Source organism: Girardinichthys multiradiatus, chromosome 24, assembly GCF_021462225.1.
Source record: "Girardinichthys multiradiatus isolate DD_20200921_A chromosome 24, DD_fGirMul_XY1, whole genome shotgun sequence".
Lineage (NCBI taxonomy): Eukaryota > Metazoa > Chordata > Actinopteri > Cyprinodontiformes > Goodeidae > Girardinichthys > Girardinichthys multiradiatus.
The window spans coordinates 26,636,285-26,660,961 of record NC_061816.1 but is presented as its reverse complement, the minus strand read 5'-3'; the positions used below and the strand labels follow the sequence as shown (position 1 = coordinate 26,660,961).

The 24,677-nt window shown below is 42.4% G+C and overlaps 1 protein-coding gene across 1 annotated transcript; it reads left to right on the top strand.

Moving 5' to 3' along the window:
* The first annotated feature begins 15,603 nt into the window (after positions 1–15,603).
* On the top strand, positions 15,604–22,395 carry atp1b1b (ATPase Na+/K+ transporting subunit beta 1b). The gene is made up of 6 exons (XM_047355877.1): positions 15,604–15,776; positions 17,499–17,627; positions 18,433–18,585; positions 18,705–18,889; positions 20,779–20,862; positions 20,950–22,395. Exons 1-6 carry the CDS (start codon positions 15,686–15,688, stop codon positions 21,205–21,207), a joined length of 900 nt encoding a protein of 299 aa, XP_047211833.1. The 5' UTR covers positions 15,604–15,685; the 3' UTR covers positions 21,208–22,395.
* The last annotated feature ends 2,282 nt before the right edge of the window (positions 22,396–24,677 follow it).

Genomic DNA, 24,677 nt, shown 5'->3' with positions numbered 1-24,677 from the left:
ATTCATATGACTAGAAAAATCTCTAAATAAATTCAGCCCATTTTACATAGATTTCCTCCGTATTTGGTGAATTTGCCTTTTAAACTGTATGATTTGAGTCAAACATTTTGGAAATCCTCTCTCAGGCCTCTGCCAAGCTTTAACTTCCTGGTTGATGTCTTGAGGATGTTTCTCTAATAATTTTACATGATGATACCATTTATCTTGTGGCATGAATCCCTGTACTTCACAGTTGGGATGGTCTCCGTTTTGAAAGTTTTAGCCTTTTTCCTTCAAATGACCAAATGCTTCAATTTTAGTTTCATCATGCAGTATCTCCAGAAATTAAGCTCCCTGTCCTTGAGGACATTTGCAAACTGTAATCTGGCTTTTTATGCTGTTTTTGGAGTATTGGCTTGTTCTTCTCTGAGTGGGCTGGCCTCACTGTAGATAAACGATTCTCTCTTAACAGCTTCAAGGTCTTTAGCTTTTTGTTCAGGGGTTGATTCTCAGATTTTACACCAAAACCTGTTCATCTCTAGGACACAGAACCCTTGTAACTATTTGATTATAATGTATTTTCTTAGAAATGATGTAATCAGACACACAAACCATAAAATATTGTGAAAACTATGGTATTATATAATCAAATAAAAGATGTAAAGACAACTACCATTGTTACAAAATAACACATTAAGGAACAAGAAACAAATTAAATTGTGCTTGTTGTGAACTGACTAGAGGTGGGCAGAGTAGTGTCAGTTTAAATAGTACTACTGAAGTACAAGTAAAAAATATGGTGCAGTAAAACTACATTTAGAAGAACTTGTTACACAAATGAATGTCGGTCATTACTACCCACAAGTGGAGAAAATTCATGCGAACATAGGGAGATCTTTCTGACTCTAAAAAGAGAATCTGAAATCAACAAGGTTCTAAGGCGATGCCACCAGAACCTTGGTACTGGCCATTTGAAACCCAAGAATTCAATTTATAGTACATTTCTTTAAAACAAACTGTTTAGATGTTGTTCTGGGCTATTCTGTGACCTCTACAATGAGTCAATGATAAGCTTTTGGAGTAATTTTGGAAGGTCGCTGCTTCATCTATAGGTCTGTTGCTGCTGAAACATACTGTACATAACCTCAGAGTGTCCAAATTGGGATAAAACGTGATTTTAAACTCCTACCCAGACATCTTGGTCATTAATTATTCTGAATCAAAATATTTAAAGAACTTTTTACTGAATGAAAGAATTGTTGGTTCTGGACAGAAAGCTGTAGGTCAGTGCTGTTGGACGTGGAGACCGTAGCAGTAGGACTGCTGTCTGATTTACTGCCTTACATAAGAGTCTGTTAATGTTTGGTGAGTGCAGGTCAGAGTGGCTGGGCTAAGGTGTAGTGTTGCTTTCACCTTGCACTTAGAGGACATCTTGGCTCAACACAGACTCACAGTGTTTCTTTTGTGTCTCAGCCTCGGATCCGTTCCCTGTTTTGCCTTTCAGCAGGCAGTAAGTAATACCAGGCCACACCAATCCTGTACTGGACCTGGTCTGCCTCAGAGCTCTGGGTTCACTCTGCTTTAGCTGTAAGACACAGAGTCCCAGCACGCTCCTAACAATGTGAGAAAGTCAAGGTTGGGGCATCAGCCACCTCAGCCGGAACCAGAAAACTGGTGATTCTTTTTTATTGACAACCTACTGGACCATGCAAAAGTCTACAGATCTAAAGTTACAACCACTAGCTGCAATGTATGTTATTGGGAATTTATGTGACAGAACAACATAAGCTCAGAGGAACACTAGTCTATGCATTTCTTACATCTTGGCAGGATGGCTGTATTTTTTAGTGTGATGATGTTAAGACATTCTTTAAAAAGTCTCCATTTATTCTAAATCCTGCTGCCAGAGTTATGATGAAAATGGAAAGGAGAGATCATCCTCCAGTTTTAGCTTCCCTTGTTAAATTCAAAATCAAATCTAAAATTCATGTTCTTACATACAAAACTCTGAATGACCAAACCTTTCTTTACCCTAAAGAACTAATAACGACTGTTTTTCCACTGAAGGTACACCTGGGCCTATGCTTCTTTATGTATTTATCTCTTCTTTGTCCTCTCAACAACCAAGCAGATTGTGACCCATATTGACTGGTTCTGCTGGAGGTTTGTTCCTGTAAAAACAGTGTGGTTCCACTCAGCTGCTCAGAATGAGGGATTATGCTGTTAGAAGTTACTCAGTCTGACTGCGCTGAGGTGTAAATATGCTGAACCAATTAACCAAACATTCATGTTTTTGACCTGTATGAGGAAGCCAGAGTACCTGGAGAGAACCCATGCATGCATAGGGAGAACATGCAATCTCCATGCAGACCCCTGGCAGGGAGATGAACCCAGGGCCTTCTTGCTGCAGGGCAACGGTGCTACCATCTGCTCAACCATGCAGCCCCTTGCGTGGATTATTTCAAAGCTGGTTTTCTAAATTACTAAGGCTGGATCCCCCATTTTTCAATAAGTTTCACATACAGTATTAACAAAAATTCACACAAACTGATGTTCTGAGTATTACACTTTTTAGTCATAAAAACATTCATATTTTGATGATCATGGGGTGCCATCACCGTAGAGTAAGAGGTTGTAATGACCAGACCTATGGCCTGGCAAGGATGTTTGTAAGAGACTTGATGAAAAGCAGATTTTGTATGCGAAGGGTCAAATGTGAGATGTCGTGAGCACTGCACCTAGATGTTACTGAACAACAGAAGTGTCAGTATTAGTGACAGTGTCACAGTTTGGGTAATATGGCAAATGTTCATTTGCAAAAATCTGAAGGAGCTGAAGGAATCTTTCTCTTTTTAAGCAAACTATGAATGAGCTTTCATAATGTTTAGGTGGGACCATTTAAAAATAAATTATTCTGAGTTCAAGGAGTCTAAATCTGGATGCCAAGTTATCCATCTAGCTCAAATATTAACCGTTGCGTAAATTACTGGGAAAAATATCTGGTAAACTGTGCACTATCGTAAGCAGTAGCAACCTTTGAGTAGGGTGTGGATTAATTTCTAACCAGAGCATAACTTTGCAAGACTGCTCCTTAAAGGACCAGGATACTGAGCAGTCAGGCTGTCAGGTGGTGTCGGTCCAGATCTCTGTGACAGACAACGCCGCAAGGAAAAACAATGAAAGTCTAATAGTGAGAGCATTTGTTACACAGAGGACACAAGCTACTAACAATACTCCATCTGCCCTGCTCCAGTCTAGTTTAAGCTGCCAAAATGTTAGCATGCCATGAAAAGCTTAAAACTACCTGATCAGGCTAAGTGACTTAAAGCTTTTCTATCATTTAATTGACCAGAATTTCTTTATTCCAGTCACCCCACTTCTCTTGCAAATATAACATTAATGGAGTGCAGGAAGTGAAAGGTTAGCCTCCATATCTAGTTCCCAACTTCACTGCATTGTGACATCATGTTCTGCTACACGGGATTGGATATCAGAGTTTTACCAGGTGAAATATTCATGTACCAGCAGCTGAGCGAGAGCAATCCACAAAACCCTCACATTCAATCTGTTTACAAACTTACTTCACAATCTCTTCATTGCTCATAGAGGGCTGGAAAGTTGAGTAGAAGGAAAAAGTGTGGTAGAAAACACTCCACAAGGAACCTGGGCTTCTTAACATTTCAGCAGTGGCCCAGGCTGATAAACTCCATGGCTTGCGACAGACATTAATGCTCTAATTTAAATAATAATAGATAACACCAAATAGAAAATTTGGTCTAATGTAATATTCAAATTTTCTGAGAAACTGAAATTTGGGTTTATATTTATTAGCATTGTGAGAAAATGTAGAACCCTTCGTCTGACAGTCAGCTTTGATTAACAGGAGAAATGGCAGTTTGCTGCTCCGGAGCATTCAGAAGAGTTTTAACACAGTCGAGACATCAGCAATCCCTCAGTAAAGCAGTTGTTGCTTTCAGGATAACCTAGTTTTTGGCACATCCGACCAAATATATACCATATTACAAACATCAGTATTTGGTGAAAACCAAACATAGCATATTAGCAGAAACATTTATACTAATTCTCAAGCATGGTGGTGGAAGGTTCGTGATGTGGGCTTGTTTTGCAGCTGCAAGGCCTAGGGACCTTGTAGTCAAGTCAAGTCAAGTTTATTTATTTAGCGCTTTTCAGCAAGAAGGCATTCAAGGTGCTGTACATAAGGAAAAACATTATAATGATATAGAAAATCAAACAACAGATGTAATTAAAAAAAATAAAGAGAATAGAATGATGGATAAGGAAATGAAAGGAAAATTGAACTGAAAACTTGTCTAAACACCCCTCCTTGAACCGCCACCTTAACATGGTGGAGGGGTTTGAGTGCTCGAATGATCCTAGAGGCTATGTTGTCTGGGGCTTAAATGCCCCTGGTAGGGTCTCCAATAGCAAACAGGCTCTAGGTAACGGGTCAGACAAAGAGCGGGTGACGTCGCCCGGTACGGCGGAGCCGGGGTCCCACCCTGGAGCCAGGCCTGGGGTTGGGACTCGTCGGAGAGCGCCTGGCGGCTGGGTTGCTCCTCGCGGGACCCGGCCGGGCCAAGCCCGAACGAGAGACGCGAGACCATCCCCCAGTGGGCCCACCACCTGCAGGGGGAACCGTGAGGGACCGGTGCAAAGAGGATTGGGCGGCGGACAAAGGTGGAGACCTCGGCGGCCCGATCCCCAGATGCTTAGGCTGGCTCTAGGGACATGGAATTTCAATACAAGCGGCTGAAATGAGCTTCCTCCGTAGGGTGGCCGGGCACTCCCTTAGAGATAGGGTGAGGAGCTCGGCCATCCGGGAGGGGCTCGGAGTAGAGCCGCTGCTCCTCCACATCGAGAGGAGCCAGTTGAGGTGGCTCGGGCATCTATACCGGATGCCTCCTGGACGCCTTCCTCGGGAGGTGTTCCAGGCACGTCCCACCGGGAGGAGGCCCAGGACACGGCCCAGGACACGCTGGAGGGACTAGGTCTCTCGGCTGGCCTGGGAACGCCTTGGGCTCCCCTCGGAGGAGCTGGAGGAGGTGTCTGGGGAGAGGGACGTCTGGGCGTCTCTGCTGAGTCTGCTGCCCCTGCAACCCGGTCCCGGATAAAGCGGAAGATGATGAGTACTTATCTAAACATTATTAGATAACAGTCAAAGGCCACTCTAAACAAATAAGTTTCTAATCTTGATTTAAACCAACTTAGGGTTTGGGCGCTTTTACAGTTTTCTGGGGGTTTATTCTAGATTAGTGGAGCATAAGAACTAAAAGCTGCTTCTCCATATTTGTACTGGTTGTTAGGATTATAATTATTGATTAATTCATATTTATCAAAAATTATAATTTAAAATCATAATTTGAGAAAATTAATGTCTTAAAGAAAAATCCTTATTTATGAATCGAAGCCAGAGATGTCCTCTGGTGTTGTAATTGTATCCTAAAGCCCTTGATAATTACAACCGTTAAATACTCAGTAATAATTGATAACTATTACTAGATGTCAATATTTAATCAACCGTTTCTGCCGAAACGTGGGAACTTTGATCTTATTTTGACTGACAAATCGCTCTTGCACAAAATAAACACAAACGACTTCTCTTTATCTATTTGAATATTTATTAAATCAACAGCCCGATAGACCTCGCTATTCTGATTAAATAATCTTCACCTAATCAAACATGCAAAGTTCTACACAGAAAGGTAAAATATCTAAGTAAACAAAATAAAACAAAACAGCAGTGGGTGTGTATGGAATCAACCAGCAGTTATGGCAAAAGTGATAATCTGACAAAGGAATATGGTGTTGAACGGAGTTTTGGGAGCGTAGCCAGAAGGTGTAGCTTAGTTACAGTGAGTCATAAAACTTCCCCCACCGCTGTGGATGTTCGAGAACACAAAGGGTTGTAAAACTTTTGGCGGCAAGCTAGTAAAGCACGAAGTTTAGGACAAAGAAAATGGTGAATTTCACCATGAGGTTATTAAAGCAGTCAGTCTTACGGTGCACCTACGCTCAGGTGTTCGCATGGTAAAAACACAACTTGAGAAGTGCGGCAGATTCAGAGTCCAACAGCAAGTTTCAAAAACAATGGCATGCACATACAAATCAGAACACATTAGACTCTGAGTGGCGAATCTAATTGTACTAAACCCTACTCTACCCTGCCCAAGCTATTCCTAATAAAGAAATAAAAAATAAAAGGTGGATTTTACTTGTCGTTGTCTCCTCTGAGCAGAGGGAGAGGGGGGGGGGGGGGGAGGAGGGGTGAAGAGTTCCACGCGTCCACGGACACTCAGCAAAGCAGTCCATTTTCTTCCTTGGTGGCCTCTGTGGCAGAGAGGTAGAAAACTTGTGACAGACTGTCACTAGATGACAGGTACAAAACAAGGGGGGAAAATTGCGTCTCCTTGAAAAACTCCGTGGTTTATTCTTCTGTTACGTGTTAAACTCACGTCTTCGATCGGCAAAGTGAAATGTCTGGCCTTCCTATTCCAGAAACGTCAATGGGGCCAATGGGGAGAATAAATGAAAGTCCACTTGGGATTTTCTTCTCCAGAGGGATGCTTCAGTTGCGTGGTAACCGTGTCGAGGTCCCAAGCTGAAAAGCGTCTTCTTAAAGAGGCCACCTTCCTATTTAGTGTCTTTTGACATCAGACTTGTGACGCCCCGTCATATCAGCCACAGTGACTGCTGGGATTCGTAGTAGCGGACTATCCTAGGATACAAAATGGCCGATGACGCCAAAAGGCCTGGTAGCGTCCAGCAACGTGCAAATGGTCCAATATTCAGCACAACATGTGGTCCAACATGGTTCTGGGTATGCAGAGTAGGTTTGAGCCAGAAGAGCTGAAAGGTCTGGGTGGTTGATACACTGACAACAAGTCTGTAATGTATTTTGGTGCTAAGCCATTCAGTGATTTATAGACTAACAGAAGTATTTTAAACTCTATTCTCTGAGCTACAGGGAGCCAGTGTAGGGACTTTAGAACCGGGGTGATGTGCTCCACTTTCATAGTCCTAGTGAGGACGCGGGCAGCAGCGTTGTGGATCAGCTGCAGCTGTCTGGTTGACTTTTGTGGCAGACCTGCGAAGACACCATTGCAGTAATCAATCGTAGTCTTTGAGTGGATGATGAACTCAAACACTAACCTAAAGATGTTGTCTGGGAATATTGTCTCGATAATATCCCCAGATATTTTGCCATTTCTAAAGAACCTGCAACCTCAAGGAAATTGTAGCATCGGTTTAAATGTTGATAAAAGAAAGTTCTCATGCAACATTGTGAATTTTTTCAGGTTGGAGTCAAGACGGTAGGAATTCGCTGTGGTTTGGCCACATTCGGACTTGCCATTATCTCAACTAGGGTATGGTCTGTATTTCTTAGTTCTTATCCAAGCTGAAGTTGTAACTGTTCCTCTGTGTATCTGGGCCTATTGTTAGATGTTTGTACTTTATTTATGAAGTGGTTAGGATTTATACGGGATGAACTTGGGAAATGTAAATACAGATGCTACTGCAAGTTTCACAAAACATTAACTTAGCGTTTTGAGAAATAAGATGTTAACTTTTCATAAAGATTCTTTTAGTGTGCTCTTTGAAATTCTAACATTCTGTGGAACAGTTATACCAGTTGCTACATTAATACTGTTACTCCACGCATGATAAAGACTGTGCTACTTTAATGTGATCAATACACAGCAAATATATGAAAGTACTGTGGTAAGGCTTTAACTTTTTCTTAGCTAATTATATTTAAAAAGAAATCTGGAATAGTAGCACACAAGATAGCAGCAACTGTTACATTCCTTGAGATTTACAGTTGTTAATTTCTTTCTCTTTATTTGATTGACAGTTTTTGACAAGTTTTTCCTTGTTTTTTATGCTGTGCGGCTGGAAGAATTGTTGCTGTTACTTGTTTACTATTGGACTATGTACTTTATAAAGCATAACCATAGCAGTAAGGCTTTATTTTACATTAAGGTGCAGCTGTTTAACATCTCAAAAGCTCAAATAATACCTAAAATTTATAGAGCCGACATCATGGATACAGAGCAGGAGTAAAGAGACAAGAGAGGAAGAGGAAGTCCAAACCATCTCTTCCATTTCTCAGAATGGGAAATGTTAGATCTTTGGCAAAAAAACTGGATGAACTTCAAGTGCTAACAAGAACTCTTTACCTGGAATGCAGTATTGTGAATTTAACTGAGCCCCTGTTTACACCACAATGTTTCTGTTAACACATATACAGTACATGACAACGTTTTAATTACAATCTCCGTTCACTCGGCAACAGTAGAGATGTGAAAATGGTGTAGTTCCCTTACCACGCCACTAGTTCGCGATATGTTTTTTGAAACTCAACATGTGCAAACACTTCCTGCTTAAAAAACGGGAAAAAATTAGAACGTCTTGGAGAAACTTTGTTAGATTTAAAAGAGTCAGCAACTTGAGCACAGGAACATGGAAAGCATGTTCCTGTGCAACATGTGTGCAAGAGCATGCAAAGGTCTTCAACAGAGTAAAACCTCAATTAGGAATAGAGTGGAAAAAAATTCCAATCTCCTGCTTCCTCTGCATCAAAGCATCTAAAATATGTAAATAAATCCCAGTATCCTCTAGGGCGATTTAGAAAACACTGGCAATATAAACAAGTAAAGCTATGAAACTTTATCAGGAGAACCAAGGCAGAGAGATCAGCTGTCAACTCTACTACTCTCCTCTCATATCCTGCGAGAAAAAAATATTATGATATTCATCTGAGTGTTTCATCTGTAAACAGCTGCACAGCACATATTCAGGTTCATCAGTGAACAGTCAAGGTTAGGTGCTTTGACGGGGTTCAGGTACTCATAACCACATAGTCACACTGACCATCTTTCTACAAACTCTGGATTTAGAAACCAATTACTGATTTTTTTCACATCTTGAAATTCTAATGGAAATTAACACCAAATCATGCAGAAAATTGTTCATAGGTTTGTTGCAAATATCCGAAGCTGCGGCTTAGTATTTAGTGTATTTTCTTTATAATCTCAGCCATTCATTCTCGGTCCTGGGCGTTCTACAGCCCATCCCAGCTATCAACATTCATGTGTGGGGAAAACCATGGACAAGCTGTCGCTTCATTAAACTGCTAACACTGAACTGAGTTGGAGTGTGATATCACTAAAGGTAGATATTTCCTGTACAAAAATTTTAAAACCCTGGAATCCTTTTCCTTTCACTGAACAATTTGTAATGGTTTGTCACATCGAGTCCTCATCAAATATATATATGTCTGTGGGACAAAATGTAAAACAGTTCAAGAAGCATGAAGATTTTTCCAAGGTAATGTATAATTTCAAGGCTTACTCATATTCTTACTCGTCATCTCCTTTATCCGGAATCAGGTCGCAGGGGCGGCAGACTTAGTAACGACTCCCAGTCCCTCCAGTGTGTCCTGGGCCATCCTCTGGGCCTCCTCCCGGTGGGACATGCCTAGAATACCTCCTGGGCACCTCACTTGTCTTCTTTCGATGTGGAGGAGCAGCGGCTCTACTCCGAGCCCCTCCTGGATGGCTGAGGTCCTCACTCTATCTCTAAGGGAGTGCCCGGCCACCCTACGAAGGAAGCTCATTTCAGCCGCTTGTTTCCGGGATCTCGTTCTTTCGGTCATGACCCAAAATATATGCCAATGGGTAAGTGTAGTAAAGTAGATAGACCAGTAAATCGAGAGCTTCGCTTTTCGGCTCAGCTCTCTCTTCACCACAACGGACAGGCACAGCGTCCCCATTACTGGGGCAGCCACATTGATCCGTTTGTTGATCTCCCGCTCCTTTCTCCCCTCAAGACCTCGAGATACTTCTCACTCCTGCAGTTGAGGCAAGAGCGCCCCTCTAACCTGAAGAGGACAAGCCACGCTTTTTCGGTTAAGAACCATGGCCTCGGACTTGGAGGATCTGATCCTCATCCCAGCTGCTTCTCACTTGGCTGTGAACCACCCTAGTGCATGCTGTAGGTTTTGGTGAGAGGGGGCCAGCAGGAACACGTCATCTGTAAATAGAAGAGACAAAATCCACTTGTCCCCAAACCATACCCCCTCCGGCCCTTGGCTATGCCTAGTAATCCTGTTCATGAAAATTATGAACAGGACCAGTGACAAAAGGCAGTCCTGCTGAAATCCAACATGCACCAGGAACAGGTCAAACATAGTGCCGGCAATGCGGACCACTCTCCTGTTCTTCTGGTACAGACACCAAATGGCTCCTAATAAAGGGCTCCTGACTCCATACTCCTGAAGTGCCCTACACAGGTTTTGCGGACCTTCTCCAATTCCACAAAACACATGTGGACCTCAGGAGTTCAACAACCCAACAACAGCCAATAGGACTCCTTCTTTAACTTGAAGTTCAACATGCTTGTTGAACATGAACATGTTCATTATGGGCAATCTGTGACCAGCACAGAAGTCCAATAATTAAACACCACTCGGGTTCAGATCAGGGAGACCAATCCTCCGAATCACACCCCTCCAGGTGTAATTGTCCTTTCCCACATGAGCGTTGAATACCCCCAGTAGAATCTCCGACAAGCAAACCTACCCCAGCCCACCACTTATCCCCATAGGATAGCCTATTTCTAGCCGGTATCTCTTTAACCTCCCGCACAAGCTCAGGTTCTTTCCCCCGCAGCAAGGTGACATTTCATGTCCCTACAACCAGTTTGAGCATCCGGAGATTGGGTCGTCGAGGCCTCTACCTACGACCTCTACCTACGTCGTCGAGGCCTCTACGACCGGTGCAATGATCCTCTTTGCACCGGTCCCTCATGCTTCCCCTTGCAGGTGCTGGGCCCACTGAGGGATGGCCTCCACTCTCTCGTCTGGGCATCACCCAGAGCCTGTTTGCCATGGGGACCCTACCAGGGGCATTTAAGCCCCAGGCAACATAGCTTCTAGGATCATTCGAGCACTCAAACCCGTCCACCACCTTAAGGTGGTGGTTCAAGGAGGGAAACTTCAAGGCTTGTTAACGTGAATCTCCTGTTGATATGTAAGCAGCACAGACCCATAACATTCTGCCTAACATTTTAAAATGGCTCCTTGAGGAGGTTTTAGGGTATAATTGAAATTCAACAAATGAAAATATAGTTTATCCCTGCCAAAAGGAAATGTATTCTTCCTAATATTTTGACTGATTTGTTTAGATTCTTTTATAATGTCACACAAGCTAGGTGTTTAAAGTCTTTCCTGAAAATACATCCATGGGGTCTCCTCCATTTATCTAAAATGTTGGGAATTATCAATATCTTATAAAGCCAAGAGATCATCTGGGCTTTCCCTAACATTTGAAGGCATGAAATTCTTACTGTATTTCAACCTTTGAATTTAAAGAAAGTAACAAAATATTTTCCCCTCTTTCTTCTATTTATCAAATAGAAATCATTATGTTGATCCTAACCTAAAACAGGAAAGGTTATGTGTCTTTTTATACTGTAAATGTCTGGTTTCACCCTGTCATGGACTGGCGACCTCACCAAATGACTGCTGGAGGTAGGCACCAGCCCCCGCCCTATCCCCTTTGTAAATACTGTCCTATTTAATCACATTGTATTGTATGAAACTGATTCGACTTCTTATTGGATTGGACTGAACAAAAATTGTGGTACTGAAATGACACTGCACCAAAACAAATCAAGTCCAATAAAATGTGCTGGTGGACAGTTTTCATCAACTTAAATCTGAAATTGTTACCTTTAATTCAAAGTGAGTTCATATAACCAGTTTTAAGTTGCTTCCAGGAAAAGAAAAACACACCAAGTTCAGGCAGGATGTTGAATGGATAAACCGTGTTTCATCAGTGCTACACCTCCACATCAGAAAAACAGGGCTTTTTTGCTAAATGGGACTGGTGCAGGCCCAAAACAGGATGAGTCCCTTTCACCTTGATTCTGCTCCTCCCCTCATTACACACCACACATGTTTCTAGTGTAAACAAGCTGACAAGAATCGGCAGTACTGACTGGGCGTGGTACCTGTCAGACGCCGGGCCATATCATTAAAAGAACCTCACCAGACTGCATGCGTGGTCGCAGCCTGAAAGTAACTGTCATGTGAAAACCTATTATACACACACAGGAAATGAGGATTATACCTGTGCGAATTACGACCCAGTTTGGATCAGGTTGAGTATCCCATAACAGCATGGTTCCCAGCAAGAGCTTGTCTCGTCGTGTCGAGAACGACAACCGCTGGGAGGAAGTAACACTTTAGCCATTAGAAAATAAAAACACTTTAGTTCATTATAGATGTATTTACCTTTGTATTAGGAGCAGTTTAACCTAATTAATAAAACTGGATTGTGTAAATGCAAAATAATTTCCTACATGCTACTCCTGGGAGTCACAACTAATCTGCAAATGCTATAGCAAAAATCAGTTTGGAAAACCAACCCTAACCCAGAAAAACCTTCCATTTATATTGAGCTAAATATCGTTTCATCTTAGTCCATTTTGAATCCAAACCAGACGACTCTAGTACAGCAACATTTAGAAGAAATAACAGAACTTTATAGGAGGACATCTCCAGCAGAGCCAGACTCAGAATGCAGCTATCTGCCTCAACATGTTGGGCAGTGAAACTACACACAAAGAAACTACAACCTCCTGCTGTGGGAAAGAGGAAAGACTAAACACAAAGTTAATGACAGTAATAATGGCCTATTGCTACATAAATATTATAGAGGAAAGATCTTCATCCTATCATGGAAAATCTTCCAAGTACAGTTTAACCAGATATTTCCATACACTATGTAAGTCAGTAGTTCACATACGCCAAGATTCTGGTGGGTTTAAACAACTTGTGAGAGAAATGTCTGGTTCTTACTTGGAATACCTAAGGGTTAAATGTTCATCTGTCACAACAATTATCTGTGAGTATAAACAGCATGGGAATGTCCTACCATTGTTAATGTTTAGGAAGCAGACAGGTTCTATGTTCCAGAGATTGATGGGTTTTGGTGTGAAGTGTGAGAATGTGAGAATCAACACCAGAACAAAAGCTAAAGACCTTGTGAAGATGCTGCTGAAGTTGCAAAGAGAGAGCCGTTATCCAGAATCATTAAAACAGTCCTGTCCCAACATGGGCTGAAAGGCCCCTTTAGGAAGGAAGAAGCCATTACTCCAAAAGCACCAAGAAAACCTAGATAACAGTTTGCAAATTTCCTCAGAGATCTTAATTGTTAGAGACATGTACTGTGGTCTGGTGAAACTAAGTGTATTTGGCCATAATGACCATTGTTACATTTAGAGGATAAAATGGGTAGTTTGGAAGCTTGAGAACACCATCTTAATTGTGAAACATATTGGTGGAAGCATCATGATTTGTGGGTATTTTACTGGCACACTTCATAACTCAGATGGTATCTTGAGTAAAGAACATGTTGAAATATTAAGGATCTTGTGTCATCTTGTGTCATTAGCCAGGAGGTTAAAGCTTGGTCACAAATTAATCTTCCAAATGGACAATGTCCTTCAGCATACACAAAATTAGTTACACAGGAAATCACTAGATGGACAAGCCGAAAAAGGTTTGTATGAGCAAGGAGGCATGCAAACCTGTCCCAATTCCACCGGTTCTGTTAGGCGAAAATCAATGGGCCAAAATTCCAGCAAACTAAACCTGTTAAAGGAAAAAACATCACAGGCCCAAGTCATTCCGATTAGGTTCAGGGGTTTCTACAGTGGATTCAAAATAAAAGCCTTCAAGATTTAACACCTGAAGTTCAGCTTTGAAATAAGTGGGAAATTAAGAGGGAGCTTGTTTCATTAAGTTTTTCTATCTAAGGAAACCCAGCAGATTGCATCCAGTCAGTGACTTGCAGCATTCACTCCTCCTAGATGAGCATGTAGAGACAGTGGACAGTCACTGGGGTTGACTTTGCAGCAATCCCTCATACTGAGCATGCATGTAGCGACAGTGGAGAGGAAAAACTCCCTTTTAACAGGAAGAAACCTCCAGCAGAACCAGAACCAGGATCAGTGTGAGCGGCCATCTGCCATGATTGACTTTTAGGTAATCCTAACTGACCTAAAACAGGAAAAGATTAGCCTGATTTAATGTTTAGACAATAAGTAAAAAAGGTCATGTGTCTTTTTTCTGCAGTGTATGCGCATATGTGCTTTCTACTGGTAACCATACAGAATCACAGAATATGGGTTTGGGTTGACTTCTGGAAGCTTGTCAAAACACCTAGGAAGTGCTGACAGCTGATCAGTCACAGATAAGGACAACTTGAGTGGCCAACCTAACCTCCATGTTTTTTACCTGTATTAGCAAGCTAAAGTACCTGGTGCAGCCTGCTATATATGCAAATGGCTTACAAAGATCTTTGTAGTAAGAACTGATACGGAAATACATATGTGACACTGCTTATCAGTCTCCTCATCAGACTTGAAAAGTGAAGCTGTGGCGGTTGATCTATTAAATAATGAGTCTTCTAACTACAACTAAACCATCTTATAAACATGTTTAAAAAGTCACAATCTTGATTTACTCTCAAGACTTTTTTCAAACTTTCTTTTATAAAGTAATACCTTTTTCGATTGATCAAAAGTTTCTTAAAATACAAATTTAGTAAGTGATTTTCATAACAACAAAATGGAATAAAGTGGGTTAGATCTTGGAAAGCCACAATGTTAGAAAGGACTACATTAGAGATTTGACTTTCCTTGTCCTTGATATTATGTTTAAAGGTAAAACCACCATGTGTGAATTCCATTCACTCTTACACACACATGTTTACATCAAAACAAACGCATACAGCGTAAAACACCCACATGGCCGCTGCTGAGCATTTGCCTGGATAACCCAGGCAATAGTGCTAAACTGACAGATTTACCCAGGCATGTGTCATCTGCATTGTGTGTGTGTTTGTAAATGAGTAGAGGGCACGTGATGGCGGGGTTCCTGAACCATGCTCTCAGATTTAACTCAGAGTGTATGTAGTGCATTTGAAGCGTTGTCTAATGATGACAATACTTTGGAGTTAGAGCAAATTATGCCTGTGGTTAGAAGGCGGTAGAGTGTATCTGATTAGAAGGGGTGCACTGCAGCTTCCCTGCCTACAGGAACGGCTAAGGACACCGACCTTACACAAGCACAAGGTGAAAGAACTGCATTTAGCTTCATTGTTTGCTCAGTAATTATTGTTTTAGAGGAACCACCATCACACACAATTGTAGGTTTGAGGACTGTAATCTGGCTTTGTGTGCCACAACTTGAACCAGATCTTTAGGACCAGAGCATAACTGATAAAAAAGTGGTTTAAAAATGGGAGCTGGCATGGAGGGGCTTTCATTGAACACATTATATATTTATTTATAGTTTAACAAACGAGGCCTCCACTTGGTGCCACCAATGAACTGCGTCTATATTCTTTTTTTGTTTTATTATTAATGTATACTCCTATAAGTTTTTTTCTCCATGCCCCTCACGTCAGAGCTACGCACTGCGTCTCTGCTCCGTAATTGGCCCCCACCACTCGATGAGCACCACTAGGTAAGTTGTTCGGAGTTTTCGGGCGGAGTCAAGAAGCGGCGGGTTATAAATGGAAGCCCCGCGGTACTTTAGTACCTCTCCAAAGATTCTGAGGCTGGGTTTCAGACGGAGGGAGTCCGCCAGAGACAGAAGGGAAGAAAATCAAGAAAAATGTCCTCCAATAAAGATGATGCCGGCTGGAAGAAGTTCGTGTGGAATTCAGAGAAGGGGGAGCTGCTGGGTCGGACCGGGGGAAGTTGGTGTGAGTATATGTGCTGAATGGCCGTTTTTCTTTTTCGTCATCATCAGGCGGAATGTGAGCGCGCGCTGCGGGTTGTGGGAGCGCGCGCCGCCACCTGTTTGAGTTGACAGAACAAACAGCTGATGGGAAGTTGACGACGTTCCTCTGTTCTTTTCTATATGGCCGAGCCCTGAAATTAGCTTTATATCCAACGATTTAGATTTTTATTCTAATTATTTATTGGTTAAAGCGAGCTAGGGCTGTTTGTTCCTCCTTATTGTACATGCAGGGAGCGCTGAGGAACAGAGCACGGTGGTTGTCAGGGAAACGTCAACAACGTGTCTCCTTTTTAACACTCCCTGGAATGACCAATCAAAGGGTTAAAACTGCATCAGAATCCAAGGTTGATCAAGGTGACTGGGTCGGCCCGTAAGCAGAGCGAGAGGCCGGCCTAGGGTTCTGTGTCGGTATCGTTCCCTGATCAGGTGTCACCGGGATACGAAGAACAATACTACTGATTACCTCCCAGTGACCTTTCTGCTCAACTTTCCTGAGCGAGGCCACTGCGCATGCGTGCGAGACGCACCATAATGTCACACCGCGGGTGACTTGCGTCCAAGCGGACGGGGAGACCTGCTTAAATATCTGGGAGAGAGAGGGGTGGGGGTCTTCAGATGCATGGTATCCACGGCCCCTGGGTTCGCATCATTTTCATCCCGCTTCCATCCTCTCAGAGGGGGTCCTGGTCCTTCTGAGGTCACCTGAAAGTACTGATGCAAATGGGAAACCTGACATGCGCAGTGCTGTGCATTGAAGGTTGTCATGGAAAGACATCAAGCTTTTAACTTTTGGCGTCCCTTAATTTTGTGACTCACTAAAAAAGTACACTATAAAGAGAGCAATAGAAATGTCATGTATCAAGAGATTTTTTTCCCCATTTATATCATCAACTCGGTCTTCGCCCTGCACAGCATTTTGTCTGTTATGAAAGAATTGGAAGGAAAAGAAAACAAAGAAAATCCACAATTTCCCCCAAAAAGTACGCAAGAAACAGCCCAAAAATATCAAGGCACCCAGGATTGTTGATCTGTTTGTTGCCCAATTGGTTCTGGTTCATCTGCTGCTTGAAATATGTTGGAGATCAGTAGATGATGAAGATGAGTACAGGTCACTGTAAAAAGTAACGCTGATCTGATCAGACTCATGTGACACTGATGACCTTGTCATGCAGTAAGAAGAGGTGGAGACTGGTGACTGGTCCCCCATTGCTCTGTGATTTCAATAAATGATGGAGGTCGTTGGTGGACTGGCTATCACAGCTTCCCATCTTGTAGGAGTTCTCCTACTGGAAAGTTTGTGCCCTTTTAAAATACTGCAGTGATGACATTCTGCATGCTTTTCTCTCTGCATGATTGTTCCAGCTAGCTTCCACGGGGAGTTTGATCACTTAATGAAAGTTTATCCGAAATCTGTTAACTGTTTCCATGGCGTCGCATGTGCCTTTCTTTTTTTTTTCAGTTCCTTACGTTCTCACGTGCAGTGGCACATTTTACCGCTGATGCATAGAATAAAGGACATTCAAAAGTGCTTAGTCAGATTGCTTTCCTCAGCAGAACAGATCTGTTGGTAAACTTCTTGTTCCTCATAAATACAAGGATCCTAATCTAGGAATCATTAGCTTTTATGTGCTGTTGCTCAGTGAAAGATTAATTCCAAGCATCTTTATTTCTCTCTCTCCTGCAGTCAAAATTACTCTCTTCTACGTCATTTTCTACGGCTGCCTGGCAGGGGTCTTCATTGGCACCATCCAGGCCATGCTGCAGACCCTGAGTCTGTACAAGCCCACCTGGCAGGACAGAGTTGCACCCCCTGGTAAGAGCCACCCACCCACTTCCTGTCTTGTACGTCTGCTGCAGTCTATACATTCTGAGAAAGCAAATAAAGTCTGGAATGTTGCTGAGTAATGTGTCAAATTTTAGCCTTATAGAAGGATCGAATGGCTCCATTTCCGGCTGAGTTCTTGTAATCTTATATGCATGTGGAGCTTACTCAGTTTATTAATGTTGCTGACATAAAAAGCTTTGGGAAAATAATGCATGCAGAAAGTGATCTTTGGAGGAAAATGGCATAATGTACGGAAATAGACTGGGTAACCCAAGAATTGTGATCTTATTGAAGCCCATGTGCAGAGGGGTCGAACAGAACCTGTGTTCTGTATTTTCAGCTGATCAGGTGACATGATGAAGACTACTGGCAGTCAACTAATAGTTGCAGCCACTTCATTTGTTTCGACAGACTGCCACCTACAGACCAGCCAGTGTAAATTCAAAAAGTTCGTATTCATTTTTCTACAGTTATGCAGATTCTCAAGGTCTTCTTCCAGCTGAACATCTTCAGCACCGAACCCTGTTGACAATTCGATCTCGTAGCTCACATTTATGGTGTGTTTTCTAATCTGATAAAGATCAGACTTTTTTTATTTTTTTTTAAGTTTCCAATAGGCTGAAGGTTCAGGTCACCAGCTGGTTTCTTTGTTGTAGGTGTACCTCAGGAAGTCTTTCATTGTGTGTGTGATTCTGCACATTAACTGCAGAATTGTGGCATGTAAACAGGAGATTAGTGTTTGTCAAGTATAGCAGGAATGCTAACAATCCTGCTTTGGCGGTGTTCCCTGCAGGCCTTACACACACCCCACATGACAAAGCTGAGGTGTTCTTCAACATGAAGGAGATGGAGACATACCTCCCTTACGTCAAGGTTCTGAGGGACTTCCTGAGCCAATATGATGATGAGAAACAGATTGACAACATGCAGTTTGAGGATTGTGGAGGTAGGATTCCTTTTATTTTTCTGGCTGCTTCATCAGCTGTCCTTCAGAGAAAAAACCTGCAGCTTCCAGGTCCAACATTCCTTGCCACTCCTGACCTCCCCTTCCGCTCACCCTTTCAGATCAACCTGGAGAGTACAAGAACCGAGGCGACCTGGAGAGTGACATGGGTGTCAGGAAGGCTTGCCGGTTCTCCAAGACCCTGCTGGGTCCCTGCTCCGGCCTTGAAGACCCAGATTACGGCTTCAAGCAGGGCAAGCCATGTCTGATTGTGAAGCTTAACAGGATTGTCAACTTCCGTCCCAAGGTACTTCTGTTCCCACTACAGGGTTCCCACACACACTAAAATCTGGAATTTAATTTCAGTGTTTCCAGATCTGGATAAGTTTATAAAAAGAATTCCCTATCCAGTCTTCTATATACAGGTCCTTCTCAAAATATTAGCATATTGTGATAAAGTTCATTATTTTCCATAATGTTATGATGAAAATTTAACATTCATATATTTTAGATTCATTGCACACTAACTGAAATATTTCAGGTCTTTTATTGTCTTAATACGGATGATTTTGGCATACAGCTCATGAAAACCCAAAATTCCTCTCACAAAATTAGCATATTTCATCCGACCAATTAAAGAAAAGTGTTTTTAACACAAAAAACGTCAACCTTCAAATAATCATGTACAGTTATGCACTCAATACTTGGTCGGGAATCCTTTTGCAGAAATGACTGCTTCAATGCGGCGTGGCATGGAGGCAATCAGCCTGTGGCACTGCTGAGGTCTTATGGAGGCCCAGGATGCTTCGATAGCGGCCTTTAGCTCATCCAGAGTGTTGGGTCTTGAGTCTCTCAACGTTCTCTTCACAATATCCCACAGATTCTCTATGGGGTTCAGGTCAGGAGAGTTGGCAGGCCAATTGAGCACAGTGATACCATGGTCAGTAAACCATTTACCAGTGGTTTTGGCACTGTGAGCAGGTACCAGGTCGTGCTGAAAAATGAAATCTTCATCTCCATAAAGCTTTTCAGCAGATGGAAGCATGAAGTGCTCCAAAATCTCCTGATAGCTAGCTGCATTGACCCTGCCCTTGATAAAACACAGTGGACCAACACCAGCAGCTGACACGGCACCCCAGACCATCACTGACTGTGGGTACTTGACACTGGACTTCTGGCACTTTGGCATTTCCTTCTCCCCAGTCTTCCTCCAGACTCTGGCACCTTGATTTCCGAATGACATGCAGAATTTGCTTTCATCCGAAAAAAGTACTTTGGACCACTGAGCAACAGTCCAGTGCTGCTTCTCTGTAGCCCAGGACTGGGGAATGCGGCACCTGTAGCCCATTTCCTGCACACGCCTGTGCACGGTGGCTCTGGATGTTTCTACTCCAGACTCAGTCCACTGCTTCCGCAGGTCCCCCAAGGTCTGGGATCGGCCCTTCTCCACAATCTTCCTCAGGGTCCGGTCACCTCTTCTCGTTGTGCAGCGTTTTCTGCCACACTTTTTCCTTCCCACAGACTTCCCACTGAGGTGCCTTGATACAGCACTCTGGGAACAGCCTATTCGTTCAGAAATTTCTTTCTGTGTCTTACCCTCTTGCTTGAGGGTGTCAATAGTGGCCTTCTGGACAGCAGTCAGGTCGGCAGTCTTACCCATGATTGGGGTTTTGAGTGATGAACCAGGCTGGGAGTTTTAAAGGCCTCAGGAATCTTTTGCAGGTGTTTAGAGTTAACTCGTTGATTCAGATGATTAGGTTCATAGCTCGTTTAGAGACCCTTTTAATGATATGCTAATTTTGTGAGATAGGAATTTTGGGTTTTCATGAGCTGTATGCCAAAATCATCCGTATTAAGACAATAAAAGACCTGAAATATTTCAGTTAGTGTGCAATGAATCTAAAATATATGAATGTTACATTTTCATCATGACATTATGGAAAATAATGAACTTTATCACAATATGCTAATATTTTGAGAAGGACCTGTATTATGTCCTTCTTCCATATTTCCCTCAACATCCTCCTGTTTTGCTTCTTCATTTGTCCCTTAGAACTTATTCTTCCTCATTTCTTACCTCTTTTCTTTCTTTTATCCTTGTCACCTGTCTTCTGTCCTTCCTTTCATCTTTTTTTGTCCTTTCTTCTGTGCTTGTATCTTCACTATAAGGCATATTTTGATTGGTCTGTTTTTTAGCCTCCTTACTCCAATGACAGCATTCCTGAAGAAGCTCAGCACAAAGTCCAGGCCAATGTAATCCCTCTCTATTGCACTAACAAGGTAAAATTCCTTTTTATTTTCTTAGTTTTTTATAAAAAATGTTTCCTCTTTTTCTCATAGTCAATGTTTTCTTTTTCCACCATCTAGAAAGAGGAAGATGCTGGTAAAATCGGAGAGATCAAGTACTACGGAATAGGCGAGGGGTTCCCTCTGCAGTATTATCCCTACTACGGCAAGCGGCTGCACCCCCACTACCTGCAGCCGCTTGTGGCGCTGCAGTTCACCAACTTGACCATGAACACTGAACTGCGCATCGAGTGCAAGGTGTTTGGAGAAAACATCTACTACAACGAGAAGGACCGCTATCAGGGACGCTTTGATATCAAGATCCAGGTTAACTCGTGACCATCAGGACTATAGCATCCCCCCACCCCCTCCCCCTGCCCCTAAATGGTAACGCACACATGAAGGGATGGGTTGAGACAATCATGACTAGTCTTAAACCAATGAAAGGAAATGCTTGTTGGGGATATTGTGTAATCAGCCTTCATCACCAGCTTCTGCTCCTCTTTCTAGCCTTAGACTTAAATTTAGAGAAAGATTTAGCAATAGGGCCAATAAAGATGCAGTTATTAGAATGTAAATGTGTTTTCCACAAGGCATGGGACTTCACTCATTACTGACTGTAGAGTGTAATTCCATCTGTCTGTCCCCTCCAAATACGATTGCCTTGTGGTGGTTTTGGAGTGAGCAGGACTTGCAGAATCTGGTCCCTCTAAAATGTACCTTCTTCCTCCTTTCTTCCATGCCTCTGCAAGCTTTAGCAGTTCTTGGTGTGTCTGAAACCAAAGCACACTTCCATTAACTCGATGATTGAAATGGTTGGTTCACTCTTCTGATCTATGTAAGGAAAGCTGCACTCCAGGGAGCTTCTTTCTTCTTTGTGTCTTTTACTGCCGATCATGCCATTGTGTTGAATTTCTTAACTTGTGACTGGGTTTTACTGCTGGGTTTCATACCTTTTTACTCTTGTTTTTTTTGCCTTGAATGTAGACTTGTGTACAGCCTGTTAGACACTTTAGCCTGCTGCTGGGGCAATGGTGCTGACTTTGTTTTTAACACTTCCTCTCGTTTGTGTTCTGCTGGTTTTTAACCACAGCATTGTGGTGTAGCTGAATGTGTGAGCTATTTAAACAAGGTGGAAGAATTTTATATTTATTTTGTTTCTTTGCAGAATATTTTAAATGTATAAAGGCAATACAAAGTGAGTTGAAGAAGCAAGGAAGTACTGATTTCTAGAAGGTCATCATGTTAAGTACTAAAGTCCATCTCTTGCCTTGCAGCCTTTTAGTGGTTCACTTCTGATACGTCGAATAGCCATGGATGTAGTTGGAAGTAGACTGAACTAGCTGCAGGCAGGTAGAACTCAATCCGTTTCAGATAAGCTAACTCTGCCTAATGCTGGTACCCTAAATATTCCACAGGATCTCATGTTGATGTAAAAATGCTTAACCTGATGTTTAGCAAGCCATTTATCAGTTCACCCACCTTTATTTCATCAGAGATGAAGACAAATAAAGTATATTGAACCTTCCTCTTGTGTTTTATTTTATATGGTTGTCCAAGTCTTCCATGTGTTAATGGAGCCTTACTGCTCCCTAAACTGAACTGCTGTTAAACAGCTGTTTTCTGAGATATGTGTAGGTGTTGATTGATGTGAGTCACAGTCACTGTACTTGACTCGATTCACTGCCACCTACTGACCAGCCAGTGTAAATTCACAAAATTCAATTCCGTTTTTCTAAACAGGTATAATGCCAATTCACAACAAGGTCTCAAGACACTTTAAAAAACAAATCTTATATACAGAAATGTATAGTCAGTCAATGAAAGTTCTAAAACGATGCTGTTAAATTCCATTTGTTTCCTCTGGTAAAACAACCCAGCCAGTTGCATCAAGACACAGAGTTTGCAGCAATCTTTCTTACTAAGCATAAATGTGGTGACAGTGGAAAACAGTAGTCTTCTTTTATCAGGAAGAAACCGCCAGGAGAACCTGGTTCGGTGTGATCGACTAGGAGGTAGAGAACACAGAGCAGATGCACAAAAAACACAGAAGCACTAATGGAGTACTTTCTATGTTAAAGAAAAATTAAAAAGGTGATAGCAATGGCTTCATCTAGGTAACACAAACAGCTAAACATACAAGCTCTGTGCCTGGAGAACAACCGGAGAACATGTTGGTCACATAGATATAGTAGCTCCTTCAGTTGTGTTGTCTAGGAAAGAGATGGGGCCAAGTGTGTAACTTGCAGATGTGTAACTGGAGAGTAGTAGGAGAATGAAGCAGAGAGGAAAAGTAGTATTAAGCCCATAACATAACTACAGAGATAGCTCAGGATAACCTAAGCCACTCTAACTATAAGCTTTATCAAAAAGGAAAGTTTTAAGCCTAGCCTTAAAAGTAGACAGGGTGTCTGCCTCACGGACTAAAACTGGGAGCTGGTTCCACAGGAGAGGAGCCTGATAACTAAAGGATCTGCCTCCCATTCTACTTCTAGAGACTCTAGGAACCACCAGTAAACCTGCAGTCTGAGAGCAAAGGGTTATTTTGAGAATCCGATCTCTTATGTATGATGGAGCTTCATTATTAAAGGCTATTCTGGATTTAAGAGGGAGCCAATGAGGGGAAGCAAAAATTGGAGAAATATGATCTTAGTTTAATTCCCAAAAATGTATTTTTTTTTCTGGACTTCCTGATAGTAAACAATTATTGTAGTCCACCCGTGAAGTAACAATGCACGGACTAGTTTTACTCTGGGACAGGATATTTCTAATTTTGGTAATGTTCTTAAGGCGAAAGAAGGAAGTCTTAGAAGCCTGTTTAAATCAGATTTAAATGGCTTGTCCTGGTCAAAGATGACACCAAGGTTCTTTACTTTATTACCCAGGAAAAATGAATAATTAGGCAGTTTGTTTTTCAGAAGCTCTGATCTAAAGACAATTACATTAACTATCAACAAGATGAAGCATATATATATATATATATATATATATACACTGGTCAAAAAAATAAAACGAACACTTAAACAACACAATATAACTCCAAGTAAATCAAACTTGTGTGAAATCCAACTGTCCACTTAGGAAACAACACTGATTGACAATTAATTTCACATCATGTTGTTCAAATGGAAAAGACAACAGGAGGAAATCTTTGGCGATTAGCAAGACACTCAATAAAGAAGTGGTTCTGCAGGTGGGGACCACAGACCACTTCTCAGTACCGATGCTTTCTGGCTGATGTTTTGGTCACTTTTGAATGTTGGTGGTGCTTTCACACTCATGGTAGCATGAGACGGACTCTACAACCCACACAAGTGGCTCAGGTAGTGCAGCACATCCAGGATGGCACATCAATGCCAGCTGTGGCAAGAAGGTTTGCTGTGTCTGTCAGCGTAGTGTCCAGAGCCTGGAGGCGCTACCAGGAGACAGGCCAGTACACCAGGAGACGTGGAGGAGGACGTAGGAGGACAACAACCCAGCAGCAGGACCGCTACCTCCACCTTTGTGCAAGGAGGAACAGGAGGAGCACTGCCAGAGCCCTGCAAAATGACCTCCAGCAGGCCACAAATGTACATGTGTCTGCACAAACGGTTAGAAACCGACTCCATGAGGATGGTATGAGGGCCCGACGTCCACAAATGGGGGTTGAGCTCACAGCCCAACACCGTGCAGGACGCTTGGTATTTGCCAGAGAACACCAGGATTGGTAAATTTATCACTGGCGCCCTGTGTTCTTCACAGATGAAAGCAGGTTCACACTGAGAACATGTGACAGACATGATGGAGTCTGGAGACACCGTGGAGAGAGA